The sequence below is a fragment of the Anopheles aquasalis genome, chromosome 2, assembly GCF_943734665.1.
Source record: "Anopheles aquasalis chromosome 2, idAnoAquaMG_Q_19, whole genome shotgun sequence".
Taxonomy (NCBI): Eukaryota; Metazoa; Arthropoda; class Insecta; order Diptera; family Culicidae; genus Anopheles; species Anopheles aquasalis.
This window is the reverse complement of record NC_064877.1, coordinates 44223587-44235008: the sequence shown is the minus strand read 5'-3', so window position 1 is coordinate 44235008 and position 11422 is coordinate 44223587. Positions and strand designations below refer to the sequence as shown.

The 11422-nt window shown below is 51.8% G+C and overlaps 1 protein-coding gene across 1 annotated transcript; it reads right to left on the bottom strand.

Annotated features, from left to right (window-relative positions):
* Positions 1–9490: 9490 nt before the first annotated feature.
* Positions 9491–10502, bottom strand: LOC126575052 (chymotrypsin-1-like). Its single transcript, XM_050235549.1, has 3 exons — positions 10417–10502; positions 9753–10348; positions 9491–9667 (listed from the first exon to the last, which is right to left on the bottom strand). The coding sequence occupies exons 1-3, from the start codon at positions 10484–10486 to the stop codon at positions 9491–9493; spliced, it is 843 nt and encodes a 280-aa protein (XP_050091506.1). The 5' UTR covers positions 10487–10502.
* Positions 10503–11422: the final 920 nt, after the last annotated feature.

The following is an 11422-nucleotide window of genomic DNA, read 5'->3' as shown; positions in this document are numbered from 1 at the left end:
CCAGTGAGGGCGAATGTGGCAGCTGCCCTGGAGTGGCGAGCGCCAGAAAGTGGCCAATAGTCCTTTTTGGTGCAGCTGCCATTGAAGGGGTTGCAGTGGAATAATTTGATTATGCAAGTACCATGATGCTCCTGGTTTTATTGTTTATTATGTTATTCGAATTATAATTACTGAGAAATCATTAGATGTATGAATTTTGTTGTAGAAAAGATCATTTTACATTTCATTCCGACAGTGAATACATTACTAAAGTTAAATTATGATTGTTATGATACAGCGCGAGTCCTCCTCGTAAAGATACGAATCTATTGGGGCGAGCCACGGACGTTCTTCTCAAAACTCTTTTCGCACCCTCCAAGAAGGGATTGAACAGAACAATTTATCATTGTCAAACGGATGCTGGTTTTTTTCCTATTCTCGTTGCTTCTCCTGTTGAAAGTTATCTTTCACCAAAAAGGATTGTCGCCATTCGCGGTAAAATGGAGACGAAGGATGCCAAGGAACGGAGGAACGGAGTTGGAGGGTTCAAATTATACCCTAGAGAGAGAGAGAGAGAGAGAGGAGTGGCGGTTGGTGAAAGCATCCAGCGATAATTTCTAGTTCATAATTGGTCCCGCAAGTCATTTGAGAACGGAAAGTGTAGCAACAAGTCTCGCAACAAGCAGCAAACTTTGTTCACAACCCATTTTTGGAAACGGGTATGCACCGGGAACCGGGTGGGTTTTAGAAAGGGTGTTTTTGTTGATTTCTAATTGAAACATTACACCGCGGGCAATGTTGCCACCAGCCCCCCCGAGAGAGTACTGATGTTGTTTTGTTAATTAGAACGAGAAGTTTTCGTTTTCCTTTTCCCATTTTTTTCCCCCGATTTGATTGCCAGGAACCGGGAGTGTCGTATCATGCGAACGTAATGAATGACGATGAAGTTGATCGATGCGGGCGTGTGTTTGGACGATTTGTTAGAGTATCACCACCCCCCCTGGAAGGAAATTGAATTCTTCTTCAAGCTAAAGTGTCGTTTTGCAACGTTTCATGTTTAACTCTAGCGCTTGATCACATTTGAAAACAGGATCGAAGCATAGCTTCCCGTCGCTTAATTCATCTCTCCAATTACTCCCATCCAGCATCGTCAACAGATTAGCTTCCAGCCATTTCTTCAACGGACTGCAGCTCATCTACGCTACAAGCTGCATCATTAATGCGTCCACACAGATAAGATCGACATCGGCAGGCGAACAGTGAAGGCGAAGCACCAAACAAACAAACAAAACGAATCCCTATGCCCCGGCCATAACGGTTGATTATGGTCCTCCTTCCTGCCTGCCCTTGCATCGCTGCTTAAGGCTCAAGACGGCACACAAGGCACAGACACAGCACCACGTCGATCCGTTCGATCGATCCGTTTCGGTTTCGGTGCGCGCGAGCTGCCCATTGTCCGTCCGCTGCTCGGCCACACCACACCACACACAATCGCCTTAAACGTTGCTTCTTAGTGGAAAAGGAAAATATTTTCTCACGCAACACATCGCACCGCTAGGGACGGAGGACCGTTTCCGAAAAGATTGCATCGAGGAGCTTCGGAAGGACGGGGATCGGGCGGGGTTGGTCAACGAACGCACGCACAGCGAGCGAACAGAGGCTCCTTAATGTCCGCTTTCTCCTGACCAGACCAGACCAAACCAGACACCCTTCCAATCGGGTTGTGCGATCGCACCCCAAGACACCGCGCACCCAAGGACCCTCGGTGTGCCCGGTACGGTAGAATGTCCTTAAAATCCTCGGCGAAGGATCGACCACGGCCGGCCACTGGTCAGCGCTGCGCGCTTTCGTCATTACTATGCTGGACAAGGCTCTGCTGCTTCTGCTCTCGATGTCTGTGCGCGTCGTGGAAAATCATTTGCCTGTTTATCTTCTCCCTTGTATAAGCGAGCGGCACCCATACCATACCACCAGCGAGCGACGAGGGGTCAAACTCATCACCCAAACCACGAGGGACAACAGGGGAACGACATCTGCGCGCTGGTCTTCACGGAAAGATGCTGGAACGGAGGAAGATTTGAATGCAATTTAAATACCGTGGCAGCAGCAAGGATGCTTTCGTGCTCCTTGGTGTACTGCAAATATTAAAACGCATGTATATGTGCGTGATGACCCCTATTGTAGCCCGCGTGTCCGCACCAACGGCACCAACAGTGCAGTGCGCGAAGCTGACCGTTGGTGATGCCAAACGCTTAAGACGTCGATAGACGCGGGAAGAAGGTATTCGAGGGACCAGCTTCCCGTCCAGTTGAACAAGATATTCTAATTTATTACAATCTGACCCCCGGCATGATGATGATGATGATGACGATGAAGCGTGGAAGATCACGAACTTATTCGGCCATACGGGCTGCGGAAGACGTCGCTAAGCTGGACGGAGGAGCGAAAGGTCGTCCTTGGAAGCGGGCGACGAGATGCCGCAGCAGCAGCGCAGCTTGATGCTTGACCGTTTGACCGTTTGGATCAACGGTTAGGGCCCCCCGATGGTCAGGGTAATTGATGTCAGGATCCTGGAGAATGCTGGACGACGAGTTTGGTCCAGCCGAGATGCTGCTGCCGTTTGCTGCAGCGGATATTTGCATAATGTTTTTCTTGTTTTTTCCTCCCGGGAATTCTCGCCATACAAAAGTAAAGGGAGGGACGCCAACGATGGCCAACGATGATGGGTGCAGGATGCGCTGCGGATGTATGTGGGTCAACCGGATGCAGTACCGGGAGGAAATTTGTTTGTTTTTCCAGTTTTTCAAGATGCATTCAAGTGTCCAGCCAGTTATTATGGTGCGTGCGAGTGTCGCGTGGAAGCTCAGGTGGAAGTTGGGCCCAAGGGGAGGGGGGACAGGTTCCAGGGGAATACCGGATCTTTCTGACCGTTTGAACTTTTGACATGCAGTAGCGGTTGGCACTTTAATAGAGTTACAATCGGGTAAACATACCCATACCTTTGATCTAAAGACGGGTTCTTGATGTCTTGAGCTCCAACAACGAGGTGTCGTCTGGTTTTTCTGATCAAATTTGATGTTCTACTCCCAGGGCGCTGAGGCACCCGTTTGGAAGCATCACCATAGCGATTGCGCTCAGATCTAGTGGGCTTTGGGGGTTTTTTTTTTATTGTCGTACCACTACTGGGCTCCTTTGTCTAAAGCATGTGCCCGGCATCATACACTTGACAGACACTTCTGGAGGAACATTAAATTTTATCATCCTCCCGATAACGGACCACAGCCACAACCTGACGATAATTAAAAGCGCTCGCACTCTCGGTCCTCCAAGTAGTCCAAGTGGTTTCGTCAGAGAGTGCGATAGAGAGTCCCAGAGCACACCGAAAACACGAGGAGAAGGTTATAAATTATCCGTAAAACATTCACTTCATTTGCCAGTTTGTGCCAGAAACGTCTCCATCCTTAGGCACGCGGCTCAGTCAGTCACTCTGTCAGTCCAGGAGCATTCCAATGAATCATAGCGCCTCGAGAGGAATGCTGCGCAGCCTTTTATGCTCCACAACGTGTGGGGACCCTTGGGAAAATGGCGGTTCGCAGCGGAATGCGGCGGAATGTGTATCAAATAAAATGATCCTCCTGGAACCCTCTTTGCAGCCCCCCAAAAAAAGCCTCAATCTCCCTGTGGCACTTCACTAGCGCCGTACACACAAGGGGGGAGCCACCGAATGTCCCTGGTATGGTCACGTTGCTACAGCGAGCTGATACGCGCGATGTCGCGGAGTGAAAGATAAGGCGGATAATTATTTTTAATTTACGACCTTTACGCTCGCTCGCACCGTATCAGTGTGTGTCTGTGTGACGAGATTGTTTTCGGAATTGTTTGTCCAACAGTGATTCCAAGGGATTCGGTCCAATGTCCAGCACGTTCTAGCGTCTACGGTCCCACTTTTCGCCATGTAGGAAACATAAAACGCGGTCCGAAGCGGTTCATACTCCAGCCCCCATTGCCCCTGGAGTACGAAAACGAAACCAGATTCCGAAACCGAACCGCTGGCTGGCTGGCTCGTTGCTGACGATGACCTCCCGCTGAAATTCGTGTTCCTGGCTCGGCCACGGCTCGATGTCACCCGATAACGGGGAGGCGCGCAGCATTACAAACCCTTCCCACCTCCTACGTGAGGTATCCTTGCGGTCTTTTGGTCCAATTTCTCTGACCGTCGGTGATCGAGGCTTTCATGTTTCTGGGCTGGGTTGTAGTGAGGCTTATCGGTGGCCGCCGACTGTGGGCTGGCGCGCGCGCGCGCGCGCTCTCGCGTTCGTTCGCGATTGGCATCGTGTTAAGTTCGTGATCGAGTCACGGGCATCGGTCGTGATGTGACCACGTGGCGCAGCACGGCAGGACATCCTCCCAACACACAAAAAAAAAAAACAACGCCCGAGGGACAATGGCGACAAAACTGGCGTTCGCCAATATCCAGCGATCCAGCGATCGATCCGATTCTGTGGCGCGGTTTCGCTTGCGCTGGAACTGAAGTCAAGAACACCGCTCCGGAACGTGGCCAATCGTCTCAGTCGCTTTGGTATCCTGGCGTTTCGCCAAAGGTTATCGGGAAAGGTAATTAATCATGCGATGATTTTCGACTTTTCTTCTTATCCGACCCCAAGCACCGGGCTCTCGAGTGGCCTCTCGAGGCAATAAATAAATCATTAATTTATGATACGCCTCAATACAATGTCGGTATGGGCCCAGGGAAAATTACGGCCACTTGACATTTGGTTTGGCCTTTTTTTGTGTTTTGTTCTCTCTTGAAAATGATTTTTAAGGAGCAGTTTTGGCTTTTAAGAGTTGGTTAATGAAGTGGCTAACAATATGCCACAAACACGTGCCTCTTCTATTAATGTAAGTAGTAAAACGAATGTCTTTACTTAAGATCGACAATGAAGACAATATGGTTGCTCACAGGAAAGCCCCATGTTGGCCACAAAACACGCTTGCACACCAAAACGATGCGACCGATTTCTTACTTTTTAATGTTGATAAATCATGCATGAAATTGCATCCCCCATCCCCCCTCTTCTCCTTTCCATGTCCACCGCATCTGGCATCTGCATCGGAAAGCGTTTTTCGTGGTGAGAAAGTTCGTCCACACTTCCGCGGTGCACCTTGTCGTGATGGCGGTGCGATGGATGGAAATACAAAGCGCACCTTTTCCCGTGGACAGCGGTCCGTGTGCATATCGCCACCACGGTGAGATAAGCGTCGCGAGATTGTTATCTGACGGACGGTACGGGAATCGTCGGGCACGCCCGGGGACCGTTGTCACAGCGGGAAGCATAATGCATGGTGGTTGTGGTTGTGGTCGCGGTTTTGCTCGGATGCGAGCCGAGCGCGGTTAAGTGATGGCCCTGCTTCTTCTTCTTCTTCTTCTTGGTGCACACTGGCCACTCCGTTCGTGCACGCTTTTGGCGGAGAAATGCATCATCTGTGGCCCGTGGCCACACGCTGCTCACCCTGGTATAGGCGCGGTCATGCTGGCGGTTGTTAAGTGGATTTCGAATGCGGTGCATGCTTGGATTGCAATCGTCGTGTGTTGAGAGGTCGTGGTGACACCTGTTGGGTTGACATTACGCCCTGCCCGCTGGCCAATGGTTACTTTGTTGTATTGGCATTCAGAATGTTCGATAGATGCGATAGATTTCACCGATTTCTGGTATCATAATGCCTCGAAGGAAGGACAATCTATACCAACAAATCATGCTGATTTTGATGAAGAAAAAGAAACGTTACTTCTACTGTACCATCGAGTCTGTCAACCACAACATGTTGATTGAGAATCACCCAAGCAGTTCCCACGATCATCCGTAGCTGGCTTCTTGGTCTGAACCTTTCTTTCCGCGTCCTTTTTTTTAATTTTCACCTCTTCGCCAAATGGCCGTACCTTTGAAAGTGTCCGAAACATTCTCCGAATGGCATCAGCACTCCAACGACAATCAACAAAAAAAAAACCTAACCGGCACCTTCGCGGAGCCGGAAAAACCTGATTTCCATCGATTACGCAAATACACCTAATCGCAACGCTGCTCGGTACGGTACGGTGCACAATCGTGAGAAAGGAAACTTCTTCGAGTTTGTGTTCGAGCAGCACCGAATTTAGAGGACCTGCCAAAAAAAAAACCAAGGATCCCAAAGCTCCAGCTCCGTCGTCGGGCGTTGGACTAAGGAGGGAACAGGTTTAAAACAGGAAACTCTCTCTCGGCAATATTGGGCAACACACATTTTTCAAACATTTCACCTTTTTCTGGACCCAAAAACCTGGCCACTCCAAGTCCAGGGCCCTTCCTTCCGACCGAGGACCTCCGGCGATCGGATTGGAAACTAGTTTTTGGGCGTTTTTTTTTTTTGTTGGTTTTCCTTCTCCGAGCGCCTTTTCACATGGAATCCTCACGAACGGACACACACACACACACGCGGACAGGGGACGAAAAGTGACCAGCGGTGTGTTGTGCTATTTTTCTTTCCATCCCAAGAAAAAACCCTTTAAGGTCCGCCGGTGGTCGCCTGTGAGGCCTTAGATTGGGCTGCTTATGCGGCTAATGGATTCAACCCGTTCCGAAGACGATACGGATAGCTATCATTAGTTTCCCCCCGGAAAGTGTCGACGGAAGCGGGTACCTCGATTTCCATAGCCGGATGCACACAAACATACACTCCCGGGGACCGGAAGTTCAACAACGACGACAACGTACGACGCCAGAACCGCATGCAACATGAGGATGAGTCGTTTTTTTCTCTCACTATTCTCTCCATTTCCATTTATATGTCCGTGCGTTGTCGGACCCAAAGGTCATCAGTGTCACCACCGGTCAGTTTGGCGTGGCGCAGGAAGGGTTAACGTTGTCGGTCTGACCACGATCCACGGTCACGCCGGCTGGTGGTGGTGGTGCTGGCCCAGGGGGGGACGAGGTTTCCAGAGGAAGTTTTGTTTTCCCTTTCGGTTCTCAGCACCACATTCATTCATTCAGGCAGCTCGGCGCAAGTATCCGCCATTCCTGCCGAAAGCGATCGATCATAATATTTTTAAATTAACGAATTTCACATTCCACCAAAGGGACTGACTGCAAGGGTTGGTCGCTCTTGCAATGGTCAGAGCCTGCTTCGAGGAAAGGTGACAGTTCGTATGAGCCGAGGACCCAGGGCCTGCTAGGTTTTGCATATTCACTTTGATGGGAAACGCAACCGAACCGAATTTCCATGGAGCTGGCGAATGCCTTAAAGCTGTCCGGACCACTCCGTTGAATTTGCCAATCCCTAGCAAGGGCACAGCGATCAAGAGAGGGACTCTAGAGTGTCGGGACGGGAATCTATTCGCCCCAGGAACGTGCTCTGCATGGCGTTAGCTCGGTTATAGATAATAACTTGGACAACGACGATGATGGTGGTTCCATCTGGGTACACATAACCTCTTTTCTCCTTCAGCTGTCAAGCAGGTTGTTCTCAAACGCGTTCTTCGCGTTCATTTGTTTCGTTTAACCAACCGCCCCAAGATTCAATCAAGGCCGATCCGTGTTCCCCGCACGACAACGCATCTTCCGCCTCCGTCAGCGAGCACAAAAAAAAATCAATTTGTATCTCTTGCGACTCAACCCTTCGACTGCCACCGTCGCAAACGAGACACGAGACACGTTGCCCCCGGGGGATCGACCCCCGAATAAAATCGGGATTTTGCGGGTGGTGGAAGATTTGATCAGAATTCACCGGGCGTACGGTCGGTGCCCGCGTGAGGTGATGAGGTTGTGAAGTCCCAGCAAAAGGCTACCGCTACCCCAAAATGAAGCAATCGGTCCGGCGGTCGGTCGTTCGCATTGTGTGGCTGTCATCTTTTTCTTTATCTTTTCCTTCGCTTCGGTTTTGCCTCTTCATTCAACAACGAAAAAGTGTGCCGCGTGGCACATCGCATCCCCTCCAAACCCCTCTCCCCTTTCCGTCACGATAGACAGCTGGCTCAAAAAGGCGCAAATGAATGAATCCTTTGCCAAACGCACCGTACTTAGACACGGCCACCGCCAAAAGAAGCTAACACCGCGGAAAGGGGTTTCGGTGGATGCTGTGGCCCCTGTGCCCCGGCGTGCCCCGAATCGGTCACGATCTGACAGCACTTTGACATCTGGAACATTGTGCTCTCTGTGCACTCTGTTCGCTCTCTCTCTCTCGCTCCCGATGACTTTTCATCTCGTTTTGCATCTCCGACCTCACCTCTGTCGGTCGAAAGATCCCCTTGAGCGAATTCAACCCCGGTAGCACCATCAACACCAGGGACAGGAGCAGCAGCATCATCATCAACAACATCATCTTCGTCTGTCCCGGGGCAAGAGATGAATCCCCGGTTGTACGGTTTTTTTTTTATGAGGCAGCTTAGAACCCCTTCTGGCACGCAGCAACCAACCAACCCGGGCCAGGGTAGTGGATCTCTGCCACGGAACCGGACGGGGCCACATTGATTACGTCGTCCCGTGCCCACGAGCACTCGCACACACAAAGAGCTCATCTCGTGAGCAGCCAAACCTCAAGATCAAGTGACACACCATGGCCACAAAAGGGTGCCAGGGGCCCGGGGGACAAAGGGCCTGCGGGAAAAGGGGTTCCTGGCCGTCCATCCGAAGCACCGTAATAAGTGCAAAAGTTAGTTCTCTCATTTAAGTTGGCCCCGGGGTGATTGCGTGCGTTCCTGGCGTTCCCCGTGTCCCGGCAGCATCCAGTTTCCGGTTCGCGGATCACGAGAACCTCGGGAGATGTGTGGAAAAGGATGTTCCGATTACGGACATTTGTTTCCACTCTCCGGACGCCCCGGGAGCAGCCAGGGACTGTGTGCAAGCATATGCGCAATGCTGCCGGAGAACGGCGCTCGGTTGATGTGGCCACAGGCCACATGAATGGCAACATACTGGCAACAAGCCACTCGAAACTCGATGACGGCCACTCGGGCCACACTCCAGCACAAACAGCACGGAGGGAGGACGACGAAGCGACGGCATTATAATGCGATTCGCGGCTCGATTCGAACACAATCGACCGCACGCACCCGCGGAGCGAATTCAATCATGCTTCCGGTTCTTCACGCCACTCCGCGACCCTCGGTGTGCAATTGTATTAACTTCTCAATCGGCTAATTATGCAGTTATTGGGACACCAGACACCTCCGCGCCTCGCGCCTCGCGGGCGCTCGATGATGTTCGGTTTTCAGGGAGAGCGATTTTTCCGCCAGGATCCCTACGAACCCGACGACCGCACGATCCTCGCCGCAGGCGATTGTGGACTTTAGGATTGTGAAAAGTGAACGGATTAAATTACGTTTATTAGCGGTGGCGGTGGAATGGATTGAAGTGGGCGGAACTGGGAACCGTACTGCGGGCCCCACTGTCTGTCATTTGCGTTGCAGAGGACGTTGCTGTTGCTGTTGCTGAAGATCTGTGTACCGGTAGTTATATTGCTACACCGGACGCGTTGCACCTGGCTAGTTGCCTGCTCCTCCTTCATCTCCTTGGCTCACCATGGTGTTCTCCTGGATCCAGCTATCAAACTCGGACACACGCGTATAGACGTCCGGTACACCGATACCACAGAACCGAGTTCCGTAGGAAACCACTCCGGACAGTTGCTTGTTGCACACTAGCGGACCACCAGAATCCCCCTGGACACAAAAAAAAAACACAACCCTTGTGGTATCAGTACCTGGCGCCTGAATGGCCACTAGCTCCCCGAGGATCAACACTTACCCCACAAGCACCTTGACCCCTCCGTGTAAACGTGCAGATCTCAGTCGGATTGACGGGCATCCCTTTTTCGCGACATTCATCGTTCGTAATCGTCGTCAGTTCCGCCTCCTGCAGATCCTCCGGCGTGGATCCAATGCGTACCGGCATCGTGTAGCCCCAACCGGTCAGCAGACAGGTCTCACCGCCACCGACAAACGTCGACGAGTACGTGATCGGTTGCACATTATCAGTGAACTGTATCCGCTGCGTTGTACGCATCACCCCGATATCACTCCGGTTCAACTCGATGTAATCCGGATGGATGAGATAAGAAGCGATGTAGTAACGCGTTCCCTTTGCACCGTCATTCCGCAGATCGTTCGTTCCGGCCACGACGGACATCCGGGACGTGTTCATCCCATCCAGACAGTGGGCCGCCGTTACGATGTAGAACTCGTTCACGATCGAACCGCCACAGTTGTGCATCCAGCGACGCGGACCAAACCCGAACCACGTGCTCATCAGAACCTGGAGCGAGATCTGGTACGGAATTCGCTCTTCCGCCTTGGAACCGCCGACGATCTTCGAATCGTCCGACTGGGGAGCCGATGGATCCACTGTCGGTGAGACGCACATTAGGATGGTCAACTCTATTCCTCCAAGACCATTTGTAGTTTGAGCTTACCTTCGGCACGAGTCATGCCGGCCACGGTAATCAGAAAAAATCCTACGAGTGCCGCCCGTACTGGTGCCATGTTGCTCTCTTTACGTCGTTACACGTTCCGCAAAGTCTATATCCGATCCAGTCCACTGCAAAATTAACGGATAAAACTGAAAGAAAACCACAAACTCAATGACCTCGCGGACACAATGGAGCACACTACGCTGTCTTACTCACCGCCACGATTGGATCGTCACGAACGCAATGACGAGCTTGGTGGCACGTTTTACTATATTTATATTGTTCCCTACAATGGCCTCTTCCTCCAGCGCCATACCCGCGGCATGCCCACGGGGCATTCGCCGCTATCAGTCGCGTACCCTACGCACCGCAGGGCTCTGGATTCCGGAGCAGCGGCCGGTATCATGCCGCGTACGGTTCACCTTCCGGTTTCTCCCCGTTCTTGGCTGGCACCTTGAATTTATATGGTGGCCCCACCGACCCAAGTTCTCGTTTCGGATTGCCAGCTGATTAACGCGAACCGGAACAGAAGCGCCGCTTGAATGGGCTCGAAGCAGCTCATCATCACATCACCTCATCTCGATGATTGTTTTGTTCCGGGTGTTCCAATCGGATCGGTTTCCGGATTCTTTGCAAAGTCACTCATCTCGCGGCTCGAGACCAAACCCCACCCACCTCGGCTACTACAGCTGTCTAGCGGCTGGTTGGTGTCGTTGCCGAAATGCGGGTCACGGTGCCCCCCGTTCCGTTACTCACGCATTGACGTATCGACACCGGGCTCCGTGACCCGCCAAGGACACTGCCAATTGGTGTGCGCGTATTGTGCCCATAGCTAGGCCATCGTGTTTGGCCTAGAATTTCGTGGCCAGACGACAGCGGTGGTGGCTTGACGTGATGTGACTTCCACCGCTGTCACCACTGATCCACCACCACCACCACCACTTCCAGTCAGCTGATGATATGCAAATGCGGCCGTCCATTGCGGCAATCGCGGTAACGTGCTTTCTCG

Coding starts and splice junctions, on each gene's coding strand:
- LOC126575052 (XM_050235549.1), bottom strand. CDS start 10,486: ATGGCACCAGTACGGGCGGCACTCGTAGGATTTTTTCTGATTACCGTG. Junction 10,349..10,416: donor CGGCATGACTCGTGCCGAAG/GTAAGCTCAAAC, acceptor TCTCACCGACAG/TGGATCCATCGGCTCCCCAG. Junction 9,668..9,752: donor GGGGTCAAGGTGCTTGTGGG/GTAAGTGTTGAT, acceptor TTTTGTGTCCAG/GGGGATTCTGGTGGTCCGCT.